The sequence below is a fragment of the Ursus maritimus genome, unplaced genomic scaffold, assembly GCF_017311325.1.
Source record: "Ursus maritimus isolate PB19 unplaced genomic scaffold, ASM1731132v1 scaffold_31, whole genome shotgun sequence".
Lineage (NCBI taxonomy): Eukaryota > Metazoa > Chordata > Mammalia > Carnivora > Ursidae > Ursus > Ursus maritimus.
Window position 1 is genome coordinate 23,164,103 of NW_024425675.1, and position 15,377 is coordinate 23,179,479.

The 15,377-nt window shown below is 43.8% G+C and overlaps 1 protein-coding gene across 7 annotated transcripts in view; it reads right to left on the bottom strand.

The window, feature by feature from the left end:
• CELF2 (CUGBP Elav-like family member 2) overlaps positions 1 to 676 on the bottom strand; it is a 298,803-nt gene extending 298,127 nt beyond the window's left edge. For all 7 annotated transcript variants that reach the window (XM_040645428.1, XM_040645434.1, XM_040645431.1 and 4 more), the window contains exon 1: positions 588 to 676. In XM_040645428.1, coding sequence (XP_040501362.1) covers positions 588 to 661 — 74 coding nt within the window. In that variant the 5' untranslated portion in view covers positions 662 to 676. The remainder of the gene's footprint in view (positions 1 to 587) is intronic.
• Between the last annotated feature and the right edge of the window lie 14,701 nt (positions 677 to 15,377).

Consider the following 15,377-nt stretch of genomic DNA (forward strand, 5'->3'; position numbering starts at 1 on the left):
TTTTTTTTTTTTTTTTTTCCTCTTCTCTGCTTCCACTCTCCCACCACCGTAAAGGAATCTTCGCAAATGTAAGTCAAAGGAGCGGGTAATTTGGTAAGAAGGGATCCCTAAATGGGCCACGAGAGCTCCATCAGACCCGCATTTCAAATGACACGAGCGGGCACGCGCACACCCCGCCCCGGGACGCCGCGCCCCGCTCGCCGGTCCCCGCCGGCCGGGCCCCCGGACCCCGCGTCAGGCTCGCCGGTCCTCACCTGGTCCCCCGCTCGCCCGTCCCCACTCGCCGGTCCCCGCCTGGCACCCACGCCCAGCCTGCCGGTCCCCGCCCCGACCCCGGTCCCCACCCCGACCCCAATCCCCGCACGGCTCGGCACGTCCGGACACTCGCCCGGCTCCCCGCGCCCAGCGCCGCCTCCGAAACCCAGGGGAGGCGGCCGATCCCGAGCCGCCGCCGCGTTCGCGGGGCGGAGGAGCGCCGCCCGCCCGCTCTCGCCCTCCTCGGGGCTCCGGGAAGGAGAGCTGGGGGCAGCCGCCCGGCCCAGGGCGTGGGGAGAGCTGCCACGCGTGCCCCGGGGGCTCACACTCACATTCTGTCGGGAACTAGCAGGCGGCCCTCGACCATCATGTCCGGGAGGAAATCCAGCTTGAAGGCAGAAGTCATGTTCTCGGCGCGCGCTCTGCGCTCGGGCGGCGGGGGGCGGCTGTGCGCGCGTCCGAGCGGCCGCGGGCGGCGCGAGACGGGCAGGGACAGGTGCGCGCGGCCTCCCGGCGGCGGCCGCCCGAGCCGGCACTTGTCACATTCTCTCCCCTCCCGCTCTCCGCCAATCCCCTCCGAAATCCAGCGCCCCGGCGACGGTCTGCGGAGCGCCAGGTGCGGCGAGCGGAGGCGGAGCTCTGCGCCCGCCGCGCCGCCGCTTAACCCCTGCGGGCCCGCCCGCCCGGCCCCCGGAGGGAGGGACCCGCCCGAGGCCGGCGGCTGGGGAAGCTGAGCTCACCAGCTTTAAAAATAGCCAGACTTTCCTAGGGTCCCCAGCCTCCAGAAACGCAAACTAGTTCACCACGTTGACTCGGTCCAGTTCCACTCAATTCCCTATTTCCACGGCGCCTGGCACGAGGCCCGAATAACCGCTGTAGTAGATTTAGTGCCACTGTATTGCCAAAGCCTAGTTCACATGCCGGGCAAAACCAACTCCCAAGCCGAAGAGAAACGGCACCCTCACGAGTGTTTGCTGCAACGCTCTTCTGTGCGATCTGCTCACCAGGGTATGAACTAACAATAATAACTGATAGAGCATTCGCGGGTTAGCCCAAGTAAATATCAGATAAATGGCCCGAGTGACATTTAGGGACTTATCTCAATGCTTTAAGGACAAAGAGGACTCAATCTCCACACAATTACATTTCCTTTGTATCCTCTCGAAAACGCAGAAGTTCGGATAAGGGGTTGAAAATGTGAATCGCAGTAATCACGTTTTCTTTTAAGAAGAAATCAAATCTGTCATTTTCCAGTATTTAATAAAACGACCAAAAACCAACGGTGACTTTATTGAAAAGCTGTGATATCTATAACATAGTCGACAAGAAGCTTAAACACCCGTTTAAGATTTGTGACTATTTACTAATAGGGCTTGAGAAAAATGGCGAAAATCTCACAAATGAATAGAAAAGCAGGGAGTTTAATTTTCCCAAGTGATTTGCAAAATTCTTGAAAGGTAAGTAAATGGTGACATTCTCATTCACTGTTGTCATTGTTTTGTTGTTCGGTTATTAAGATGAAACCAAACTTTCCACAATGTCACAAGTACATAAAACTTCTATCTCATGTGCTAAACCAGCATCATTAGTTGCATACCAGAAGTTTACAGTTTGCCTCTTTTCAGTAATCACTTTTAGTTTGTAATGACATCACACCTGGCGAGGTAGTCAGGTTGCCAGGGGGTTAAACAAGTAAGTCACGTGAGTAGTCAAATACATCAGGTGTGAGATGTATCAGACACCATAATATGGAGAAGAGATCTTTTCTCACCAACTTCTTGTGTGATGTGAGAACTGACCGTCTTTTGAGATTATGAAGGAAAATAAGTATTTATATACCAATTTTAAATCCAGGCTTGATGGATTGAGCCCTATGAAGTAACAGGCCTGGAGTATTCAATTAAGTCCATACGTACTTAATGGACTTGATTTCCGTCTTCAGGTGAACAATATATCTGGCTTTGACCACGATAGTTCTAATTCCAAGACCAATGTAGGGCTAGGACTAACCTTCAGTTGAAAATATTGCCTTTCTGAGGAACAAGGTCTAGGTTCACAAGGAATTGAAAAACAGATGCAATCAAATGAATTCTTAGATTCAACATACCCAAACTTTTCCTGATAGTACTACTAATTTCCATTTATTCCCTATCCCTGCTACTACAGGCTGCCTTTGAAATTATAAGAATTTTGTTGGTCTTTCAATAATCTTAATAAAGTAATTAACTGGATAAATGAGACCAACCTTGTCAGTTCTTGGTTTTCATATATTATTTATATAAATCCCAAATGTATATAATGAGCTGACTGTACAACATTTATTTTAAGAATGAACAGAACTGTCCTCCAGAGCAGAAGCAAAACACAACCGCATTAATCAAAGAGAGAAGTATTTCCAAATCGGCTGTGGAATAAAGCTACATATCTCCATTCTATAAGGTAGAAAAAGCTTCATCAAAATGTACACTTCTGAAATATTTATTTTCTCTTTAATTGCATGTGAATTAGTTGGGAGAAGCTGTAGGGAAGCCCTCTTACTGACTTAAGCCTTCTCAGCAGTTTGTTAAATTCTAGCCTCAAATCCCTTGAGGCAATAGTGGATTCAGAGCAGCTTTTAATCATACTATGAGGGTGAAGTAGTATGTAAGTAGACCACAGAGAAAGAAGTACAAGTGCATATAGGTTATTGCCTTATTTAACAACTACAGCGTACCCGAGTTTTCAAAGCACATTTGCTTTTGCCATTTAAAGTTAGAAGCAAAAGCAGGGTCAAATACAAAAAGAAAACTCACTCTTACATGGGATACCCTGACGATCTGAACCAAGGAAGGGCTATGGAGTGTAGCTGAGTTTAAATAGTTTGGCTGCCAAATGCATCAATAATACAGTGATTGTACAAGTACTTGATGTAGGTGCCAAAGAGAAACAAAATACACACACACACACACACACACCCCATGGGGTGTTGTTTCCATGATCATAGCACATGCGCAATAGCCCTCTTAAAAAATACCAATTTCAAAAGCTCTCCAGTCTAAAAACGAAAACAAAACAAAAACACCCAACCAAATACCACCTGATGAAAAGCGTAAATTTCTTGTTTCACTGCTTTGGCAGAAGGAAAAAAACGAAATCTAAAAACAACTCAATGGGGCCCCTTTTTTAATTTTCATGCAGTAATGAGCCATCAGGTATCATGTTTTGGCAGTTGGTGTTACTTGGCAGACAGCTCCACTGGGCCGCTGTTGAACATCGGGTTCAATGGAGCTATTTCATAGCCAAGGATCTTATCAACGGCACTGAAACGGGATGAGGCCGTCAGCGGGGCCCCTCTCGTGGACTTGACCTGGTTGGTGACACCACTGTGTGCCGCCATCACTGGGGACGGTTCTGTTGGGAACAATGAAGACTCCTCATAGTTTTTGCTTCATTGTAGAAAAACCTTAAGCTCTTCCCTAGGCCCATCCCCCTACCTTCCCTAATTGTCTTTTTTTTTTTAATCAACTTGCTATTCATTTCCCAAACAAAAGGCAATTCAAGAATTGGAAGCACTTCAAGGGAAAGTTTCTGAATGACCTCATTTTATAGGAGGCCTTCCAAGGCAATGGGGTGCACTGTGCTGTTTCAGCAAGCTGCTCCCCCCCCCCCCATGCCTCATCTCAAACTGAGTTTTCTCCAATGGTCATTGTTTGAGCACTGAATTATCACTGGCATTAAAAACAACAACAACAAAAAACCCAACCCACAAAACTCTCAATAGAAACAGCGTGCTAATAAAATGCATTTGTCCACAGAGTATACACTGAGAGAACCAGAAGAATCCTATCCCTGTCACCCCACTCAATCAATGAACCAGAATACAGTTCCTTGATTATGGAGCTTTCAACATTTTTGCACAAAGTTTATAACCATAACTAAGAGACGGGTGCTTGATATATGGTGATTAGTGTTTATATGCAAACATTTTTTCCCCTACAGACAACCTTGTATATTTAATGACAAGTTTCCATTTTTTAAGTGTTCCTGTACACAGCGTCACACATTGCAATCTCTTAAGACTACCAGCTAGGTTATCACAGCTGTATCAGTACTGTTCCATCAACTCAAAAAGCCTCCTTCACAAAAGGGTCTTTCCCCCACCCCTCACTTCTGGCTCACCATTACAAACTGGAGTCCAAAACATCTTTCCCCTATCACATTTTCAAATTCAAATTTTATTAACATAGCTGTTTTGGCTTAAAAAAAAAAAAAAAAAGAAAGAAAGAAAAGCCTAATGTGCTCAGAACCATTTGGAGCAAGAAATACAGGCCCTATAAGGGGATTTCCCATCATTTCTAGCCAATAAATCTGAAATCCACATGAATTTTAAGTACCTGAGAGAGTATCTGACTTTGTGGCCATGTGTTTGTTCTTGGCTTACTCCAGTTTCATTAGCAACTTGCAAAAATAAACAATGGTGTTTTTTATGTGCTTAAAAAAACCCAAACAGATCCTTAAGTGATACATTTAAATATATCTTTTCTTCATCCCATAAAGGTATCCCTTAAAAAATACTTATATTGCCAATTATAAATTTAAAACGATCACTTCATTATTCACCACCACCCCCCCCCACACACACCCCTATTTTCAATCGAAAGCTTCTGGAATGCTGACTTTGTCACATTCCTAAAATGACTTAAGTAAAATTAAATGCCAATAAAGATGAAGTAGTTATTAAAGTCTTATTTTACATTTTTACGGGAATTTTAAGTAGTCACTCTCCCTTGAGAACAGCTGCTACTGGCTTTTTGCAATCTTGTGTTTTTCTGAATCTGTTTTTAATAGAGCAAAACTACATAATGGTGAATTTATCTTCCTTCTGAAGAGGCCCTCAAAATGAAGAGGGTTCTTTGTATACATACCTTCGTGCTCCGAAATGAGAGGCCCCTCTAGAGTTTCCAGAAGCTTCCATTCCAAGGGGATGAAAGGCTAACACTGTGGGTCTGTCAGACCCAGAGACCAACCAGCTCATCACTTCCCTCTCTAACTTGCCCTTCCCTTTGCCTTTCTCCATGACACTGCTGCTGCCTTCTTTTTGTTCCCCCTCTTAGACTTCTCTCTCAGATGGCAGCCAGGCAATGCCAGAAGCTTCCCCCTACAGCTGCACGTCTGAGGCAGGTGACTACCAAAGTGAAGACAGTTGTGGCTGGTTGCTTATCTGCACAAGAAATCAAGTTTGCCTCGCCTTGACCAAAGCTCGTTTCTGAACTGGGAACAGCTGTCTCTGGAGTGAGCCATGGGATTCCTTTCCAGACATTACCAGAGGGTGGGAGGGGGAGGATGCAAGTCGGTGTCCCATGAAGTGAGGACACAGGAGATGAGCATGGGGAAGAATGGAGAAACAGTAGGCAGAAGAAAAAGGTCTAGTGTGGTGCTTTGCCCACAAAGGCATGCAGTGAAAACCTCTGAAGGAACGTTCCATTGGCCTCTCGAAGATCCCGAGATGGGTCAAACTGCACCAGGTGCCCTTATCTGGTGCCAGCCTGGCGGCAGGAACCACATTGATACCTGTCAGAATGAGGCGTTTAATTCTCTGGCAATCTGCCCTCCAACACCCCCCTCCCAACCCCCGCAAAAGGTTTTCCCCGATTGGCCACAAGTTCTCATCTTACTGTCACGTGTTGAGCCATTAAAAAAGAAGAAACTTCTGCTTGATGAAATGCAACAGCTGAACAGCAACAGCTGCGTGGGTACAGCAGTGGGGCAGACATGAGGTCCAGAGAGAGAGAGACAGAGCAGCAACGGGTGGGGGGGAGGAAAGGAAACAAGGAAACGGGAGTCTCAAGCCTTGGGGTGGGGCTGATCTGAGAGATCTTGGCGACAATCAAAATCTCAACTTGAGAGGCAATCTCAGGAGGTATGACAGCCCCATTTGCCTAAATGTCTCTCTCTTTTTTCCTAAACAAATACATCTTGAAGAAGAGTGAAGATTAAGAGAGCAAAATCTTGGGTTTCTGTAAAAAACAAACACATGAATCCACTTTACCCACAATGATGACGGATTGCCTTCAAAGAGCGTTGGTTACCAGGATCAGAAGCCGCCTGATAGAGTGCGTGCAGGCCAGACTCTTTAAGGCAAATGCTACTTTTCAACTAAGAGAAAAAGATGAGAAGATTTAAGAACCAAACCTGCTTGATTCTGCATTTGATTCTGTGAAAGAGTTGATTGACGCTGGGAACATGTCATTTAATTTACTGATTCATCAGCTAGACCTTTGTCATATGTGTGGCCATCATTTCCTCGTAGGGATGAATGGCTGAAAAATCAAAATCTGCCGTGATCCTCAAACAAGAGGTGCAATGTGTTAACCTAATTATTACTACAGCAATTATATAACAAAGCTATTAAAATGACATGTAGGTTGAAAATACATTAAGGTTTTGAGTACAGGAAATTTATTTTTTCCCTATAATATGGTTCAAATCTCTAGCCATTTTTAGCTTATGATAGAGGTTTTTGAAAATCCCAAATGACTTTTTATTTAAATTTGCTTTTGATTCTAATTCCCCTGAAGTACATTAGGGGCAAAAAACAATTTTTTTCTTCTGCTTAAAAGAACTACCTAAAATCTTCATGGAAACGTGGTGTAGCTATCTTCCCAAGCTAAGTGGAATGTGTTCTATCTTATCTCCGCTGCTGAGTATAAACTATCATGTTACCCCATAACTCAGTCCCCATACTCCTTGGAGGCTAGTAGGTACGTCTGCACTATTTCATAGGAATATGGCAAAGGTAGGGAGCAGGAGAGGTGTGAAAGACTTTGGGTCTGGGAAAGAAAGGAGGGGAAGCTAAGGATTTTGTTCTGCTTTGTTTTCATAACAGGGAACCTGCTTTCTCTTCCTCACTCACCCACCCTTCAGGCCAGTTCAACTCCCAGTCCTCTGCATCACACCCTGATACCTTTCTACTTGCTCTTCTCTCTCTGTTTCATGACTGTGGCGAGTTTCTGGATGGCTGAGACTATGCCTCATCTCGAGCACAATATATATAGATAGATATCTATATCTATATCTATATCTATATCTATATCTATATCTATATCTATGCCTTGATTGGTTATGATTGCAATAGGACATCTTTTGGCCCCTCTTACAGACAAAAAGTTACATTTCGACTTCATAATGCTTTAAAATTCTTTTTCCTGCCAACACCTATTCCCATTGCACAGCTTAAAGCCTGAGAAAAGTGAGGCAAAGGATGCTGTAATTGCAAGACCTCATGAACTAGAAGGCAGACGAGTGAGGATGTAAGGGGAGTCGTTAGAAGCCAGAAGCAAACACAACTGCGATTTTTCCTTCCATATTCATTATCTTTCTTTTCTTACAGTACCGCTTTTTCAGTAGCAACACTCAGAGGCATGTACAAACCACAGGCCACGGTGGAAATGTAGCATCAGAGGAAGAGACGACTTTGAAGTGTCAGATATTCAGTAGTTATGCTTTCAAGTTGGCAGGGAAGGAGTTTGGCTGAGTCCTGAGTTCGAGCTGTGTGTCTGCAGGCCTATTACTTTACCTTTCTCTGTCTCAGTTTTTCGTCTTTACAATGGTAATAACGTAACTCCCTGCAACTCTTGGATGTCTGTGAGGATTAAATCATATAGAATTTAAGAAACCCACCTAATGTAGTGTCAGGCATAGGTGGTTGAGACATGTTGGTTTTATTCCTTACGTCCAATCATAATCATACCCCCCCCCCACACCACCCAACCCCGCCAACCCAATCTTTGTTTAAACCTGGAACTGGCAGGTAGAAAGGAAAAGAGAAAGCCAGTTCTAATCCTATTGTTCTTGTAGCATTAAAGTTGCACTGACACCTTCCACTTGGAAGGCCAGCAGCCTACCCCAGAGGGAAGGGGAAGGCTATGGTTTGCAGAGAGCAGGCACTGAGCATCCTGGGGCTTGGGGTGAGGTCTCTATCCCTTTTCATCAGGTCAGTTTCCAAAGAGAAGGGCCACATGAACCCTAACTGCCGCCCCCACCAACTCTTACCACCAATTCCGAGAGTTTCCATTTCAGAGATGCTTCCTAGATCATCTCTGAATGAACGGGTAAGCCAGTTCAGAGTCCAAAAGGGGGCTGGGGTTCCCGACCAAGCTATTCAAGAAGCAAGACATGATCAAGTTCAGGACGTAGCCCGGCCTGCAGCCCTGGCGTGACGGGGCTGGGCGGCTTTACAGGAGGGCGGGTAGTATCTGCCCGGTTTCTGCACAGGTCGCAGCTGTGCCCCTCCCAGTCCCCTCGCACACCAGCCAGAAGCCAGCGGCGCCGTCCACGATAAATCCAGCACGGACTTTCTACCCATCGCAGCTGCAAGCTTTCTTAAGACAGGGATTTAAAAAGCCACGATGTCGTACGTGTATCATGGTTCTAACTTTCAACCTCGAGCCTTCCTTGACCAAGACAACAAAGTCTGTCGAGCTGAATAATTTTCTGGGAAAATGCTAGTTTTTATTTTTCTCTGAGGGCATGCTGGCAAGTTCTGCTTTATAAACTCCAGTGATTCACCAGGATCCGAAGCAGCCGGTCATGGGCGGGTCAGCTTGGAGTGGGCTGAGGCGGCAGCTCCAGCCTCCCCGGTACTACATGTCGCTCGGGCTGGTGGCATCTTCTCCCCCACAGACGCCATTTCCTGTTAACTGTGATGGTCTTGACATCCAAGAAAATGTGCTGAGATCAGTCACAGCCAGAAAAAAAAAGCTACAGAGCTGATAAGCATACCTGGGCACAATAATCCCTAATGACGGTCATGAAGCAGAAGGCTGTGTGTGGGAACAAAGGGTACCTCGTCCCAAATCAGGGTTAACCAGCACATTTCTGGGTTGAGTGGAGGTTCTCTCTCTCTGTCTCTCTCTCTCTCTCACACACACACACACACACACACACACACACACACACACACACTCACATGTATGTCTAGCTTCCGGGTCACCCCCATCTGCTACCATGTGATTGGAAAGGTGCTTCAGCTCCACAACACTTCATTTCACTTCTTAACGGGCAACACATTAAAGCCGCATAAGCTTTCCTTCCTCTGACACCCTCTTCCCAATGTCAGTTCAGTAAAATGCCACGGATTTCAGTCCTCTCCAAACCACTGCTTCGTCTTGCCTACAGACCAGAAGTCCCCGTGAGTTCAGAAAAACTCCCAACGCCAATAAGCATCAGAGAAGCAACCGTTTTATGAAAGGAGAAACCCGCCCCTCTCCACTCACCTCCCCCGCCCCCGGAATTACCAAAGTGTGGAGAGAAATTCAGGGAAGGCTGATAAAGATGAACCAAGGCATTACTGCACCGGAACAGACCGTACTTGCTTCTGCTGGAAAAGATGCTGAGAAATGCTACGGAGCTGGGAACGCGCTGATGAACGGACTGCGTTCCGTTAACGACTTCACAGACCTCTCCCTACGAGAAATGAAGTTGGGCATTTCTTATTTCCCCACTGCCGGGGTTATACCAGCTCACGGTATGGTTTTCATCTACAAATTCTGGCCCCTTAAATTCGGAACCACCGTTCCCACACATCCCTCCTCCTTGTGCATTTTACCTGTCCTGGGTGTTTCCAGGGCGGGGCGCAATGAACTTTCCATCAGCCACATTTTCACCTAATTAACCCCCCTGATGACAATAATTGGTATTGAGTCACTCTTTGAATGGTTTCCTAGGTATTCAAGCACAATCTGCACTTGCCATAAAGTTCTAGTTATGAATATTAATCAAATGCTCTCTTTTGTTTTGCAGCTCCAAAGGGGTATTTTTGCAATTGCACACACTCCTATGTTAGAAAAGAAACAAAAATGTGAGGTTTCATTTGAACAAATAAGAGAGTATTAATACACGGAGAGTACAGATCTCAGGCTGTGGTCTGCTGAGCACGTCTATGTGAGTATTCCCAAGGCTCGTGTGTGAAGGGACTCTGGGTACAATCGTTACTCTATTGAAAGAAGCCATTTTCCCAGTTTGAATCTTTTGCTATTCCTTTCCTGCAAGTCGCGGCTTAGAACTAAAATTTACTTTGACACTTGTTTAGGTCACTATGGAAGGGGGATCATCACACACGGAGGCTAATGACAGGACACAGATTACATATCTTCTTACTGCTGTGGAATTAGATGCAGACAAGTTTGTCAACTTCAGGCAACCTCACGCCATCCCCATCAGGCTAAAGGAAAAGATATCTGCATGCTGGACACTGGAATGGGGGTCCCCGAATTCTGAAAGCTGATGATCAATCAAGCCACAGGAGAAGCAAAGTAAGAAAGGATCTCCCTTGTTCTTAGACCTAATTATGACCACGCAGGGATGAAAGTGAATGGATCACAGGTAAATAATTGTAATATAGTCAAAAATTCAACATGGAGGCTTCCAAGTTATTTCTTTATTTCAGTGTGCTACTGACAAGCAGCTAGGGAGCACAGAGGACTACTTTTCCCCCAAATCACAAAAAAAATTGCTTTGCAGCCTTTGTTTGGAATAAAAATTTCCCATGAAAGCAGAATCTAGGTGTCCTGGTAACAGTGGGCTTCAGATATAAAGCTTCGCCAATTACCTTTTATGAGCTCATCCTAAAAGCAATTATTGGCATGCCCGGTGGAATGAGCAGTTCAGATCCCATTGGAAGTAAGAGAACATAATAAGTATGCATTTAAAATCCACTCTATTCACAATGGATAACTTTTGAAATATTATTATACTACAGATACCTTTTGGGTCCACCCAGGCTCTGAATATACTGTCAACAGAAAATTTATACTTGAGAATGCAATTTATTTAGCCTGAAACATTAATTTTAATAGTTCTGAACTAGATATTTCATAACATTTAAACTTAAGTTAAAAGAAGTAAAATGCTTGTCCAAACTCTAAAAAATGATGTTCCCCTAACTTGTGTTTTTATAAGGAATGCATTTTGTGCCTTATTTACTGAGAGCATCTAGGGATGATGCTTGAACCACAGTACAATTCAAGAGGAAATATTTGTAATTAAATATTAAAAAAAATATTTTTTTGCCATTTAAAATGATTTCCCTTCTGTGTTTAAAACTTAGGTCCTGAATCTTCCTTTATAAATTTACTAATATTTTTCAATATTTTGCTTGGCATGAACAACCAATTAAGCCCGACACTAAAGTGCTGGATAAGATAAATTCTTTAAAGAAACCAACCTTAGTAAGGTAATTTTCACGTAAATCAACAACCACTGAATATTCTGGGACCAGTTCTTTGACATTGAGCATAAGAATAAGAATGGTTTCAGTATTTGAGAAGTTTGAAACAGATTTTCCCGTTTTCTCTTTTTGAACTCTGTTTTCACCTTAGAAGTCAACGCTTCTGTTATAAAATGCAAGATTTCTGAAGACATGAGAAATGTTTGCCCTGCATAAAAATGCATTTCATGAGCACATAACCGTACATCAAAAATCAATATGTTCCACAGAGACCTTTAACTTAATAACTTAAATAGGCTATGGAACAATCGTTTATGACCAAAATTCTAAGGGCAAAAGTTCTCATGTGTCCTTGAATTTCAAAACTGTCTATCTACCTGGATGCCAAAAGAGGAGATAGAGGCTAGAAATTACAATTTACTTAAATATTAGAAATATCCCCCTTAACTTCTCTTTCCTGCTGTGTTCCAGGAGTTCACCAAATAGGCAAATTTAAAATCCCCCAGCATTAAACACTGTAGAGGCATGTCTGATAACAAGGTATTTGCCAGAATGATAATGGTATTACAAGCAGTCTCAATCAATACATTGCTTTCTGTAGTTAACAGAGAGGTAAGCAATAAATCTCTAACTTAATCCAACCAACATAGCTGCAAAATGCAGAAAGCTTTATGAATGGGAGATATTAAATTTTTTAAAAGCACAAAAACCACAAACAAGCAGTTCTAAAAGCTCTTCATTCTGTAGAGTCTATACAAACAAGATTAAAGCAGATAAAAAAGGGTGTTGAGAAAGAAAAAAAAAAAAAGCCCCAGACATGCATTAAGCTAGTTTGACAGCTCCATTGTTCAACCGGTCCCATTGTCAGACCCAAAGATGTATTCAGTGCTACAATGTCTGCTAGCAAATAAACAAAAGACTACATTTTTCAAAGCAGGATGCCAATTCTATCATAATTCTTTCTCTGCTTCCCAAAAGGTCAGTGGTGGCTCATTCTTGGTATGTGATCGAACCCTAACACAGATGCAAGAAACAAATATTTGCTTTCAATACAGAGGGACCCAGGACGCCATGCATGAACAGAGGTCTATAAACAGGTACACATTTTGGCAAACAGGATAAAGTGATCCAAACCTGGTAACACAGAAGGACTATTTAGGTAGGCTAAGTCCAGATTAGAGCGGTATTTGGAACGCAAGTCTAATATGGAGTCTCCTTAGCTCCTTTTTCGGTGATTATTCCGTGCAGAGTGCATGATAATGAGAGGCTTAGACATTGCAAAGGCAAAGACAAACCAAGAGCCAGATTCAGAGCCTTTAAAATTATCCACTGGCCACTCACAAATAGCAGGGAACAAATACATGGTATGCTTTCAAAAGGCAACGAGTGCAAATATAACTCGCACTGGGCAGTCCTTTTCCTTTCTCTCGCTGGCTCCCTTTCTCCCAGTCCTTGGTCTCGATTTCGTTTCCCTCTCTCTCTCTCTCTCTCTTTAGATTCTTTTTTTTTTTCCCCTCTAAGATAAGGAAGCTACTTGATGCCGAGCATGATTATTGTCTCAGCCAGCTCTAGAAACTAGAAAAGCACACATTAAAAACAAAGGACACAACAACATACCTTAAAAGCAGCTCCTCATTTCTCATAGTAACAGCGGATTTGGGACAGCGCATGCTTTCTACACTGATACACTGATAGTCTCAACAAAAGCCCGTTCAGAAGTGCGCTCAAACATCAATACCACAGGAGCTGTTCCCTAATGCGCTCCCTCTCTCTCTCTCTCTCTTTCCCCACTCTCTTCTCTAGCCAAATTCTGAATGGTGGAGCAAAGGGGCTCCTGCAGATTCACTAAGTAGAAATAATCCTCTCTGACAAGTTATGTTGTCTAGGCATATTTTTACATTAATACACTGGGCTGCCTATAGGGGTCTTGTCTGCATTCACTCAAGCCTGCCTGGTGTTAGTTCTTCTAATTACCATCTTAAAAAATTGGAAGGAAAAATAAGTAACTCATTTACCTTTTTCTTATACATATCATAGCAAAGCCAATGCCACATTTGCTTTTGGCTAGCAACTATCAGACAGCGTCGTGGGGGACTACCAGAGGATTTGGATAGGTCAGTGGGCGAAAAAGGATTTTTGCTTCTCTTTTCTGGGACACTGAATTCACAGTTGGGTTCATCTATTCCTTTGCTCTTGTCCTCAGGAAGAGTGACAAGGTCAAGACCCTTAGCCCCACCCTGGGTCAGGGATGCAGAAGATAGAGATTGGGGGACTTGGAAATATTTTAACTCTGTGCGCACCAGAGCTCTTGCAGATCAGAGCATAGTTCACCTGAAGCAGGAGATCTACGGGAGGCAGGCAATGCAATGCAAAGATTGTTTGGTCATATCGAAGTCCTAGTTGACACCAGAGTATCATCCTCAAAAGACCACTTAAATGGTCTTTTCCAAAATAAGAAAAATCAGCTTCCCTGCTTCATTATACTCAACAGGCTTAGCAGATAGAGTCAGCCAGGGAAATACGCGTTATACTTCTGGTTATTGGGATTAGAAGAATTCCATGCAGATTAGCCAAGTAAAACAGCAGGTTAAACACAGAGAGAAAAGACGAGATGCAATGGCCAGAACGGTCAGTTGTCCCAAAGTGCAAACTAAGGCATCATTCCTCTGTGCTCACAGGAAGCCAAGAATGCTCTCAGTTTGGATGGAACAATTCAGGGCACGGCCCGAAACAGAGCTGGATCACTGAACACTGGATTCTTCACCCCCAGCCTCAAAGTAGGTCCCTATCCTCCATTAGCACAACCATGCACCTCAGTAATCACCGGAAGTTACAACATCCGTGGGGATAATAGCAGGGTGGGGAAAATAATGGCGAGCTCTGTCTCTCTGCTAATTGAGGATCTGGAATACAACCTGATATCTTGCTAGATCTGTGACCTCTGAACTTAGTCTTGGCCCATAGCTAGGGAAATGGAGATGTTCTGGAAGGTGTTGAGGGTTCTTCAATCTACTGCACAATAATCTCGCTTAGTTTATCAAGGCACTGAGGACAATAAACAGCGGTGACTGATAGCAGTCACCATCCCTATTTCTAGATGACAGGGAGACAACATGATGAATAATTCAACAAAGGTCAAATGATGAAATGTTTGTCCCCAAAACAGTCATATTCTTACATTTCCCTCCTTCATTATAGCACGTGGCCGTTATAGAGTGAATATACGAAAATGAATTACCTTGCCAAAGAAAGATATTATATAAAACCTGAGATGTTCCTTAGAAGCACGATAAGCATCACATAAATGAGTGTGGAACCAGAGAGACTTCAGAGGGAAAGAAAGAGTTGGAGCCATTCCTCTAGCGAGTTGTGGAGGCAGAAGTCATTTAGCCTTTCCGTGGCTCTCTTTGACCCCCACTCTTAAATGGGGGGCAACAAATGCAAATTTGTTTAAAGCACCTGAAGATCATTTAATGAAACTGGGTGTGTCCCGTTGGTGCAAATATTTATTTTTATTTTTTTTAGGGGTGAGAGAGCAAGTGGGAGGAGGGGCAGGTGGGAGAGGGAGAGAGAGAATCCCAAGCAGGCTCCAAGAGGGGGTGGAGCCCAAAGCCGGCTGGATCTCACAACCCTGAGATCTTGACCTGAGCCAAAATCAAGAGTCCGATGCTTAACTGACTGAGCTATCCAGGTGCCTCCTGTCGGTGTAAATATTAATAAAAGGTGGAATGAATGGTCTGACATCAACCAGCGTTTTGTCTATTAGAAAAACGTGAAACTGTGCTGCTCAGACACAAAGCTCTTTTCTTAATATTTTCATAAATTTCTTTAAAAATTTTTAAAAACAATTTTATTGGGGTATAACTGACACATAATATTAGTTTCAGGTGTACAACATAATGATTTGATATTTGTA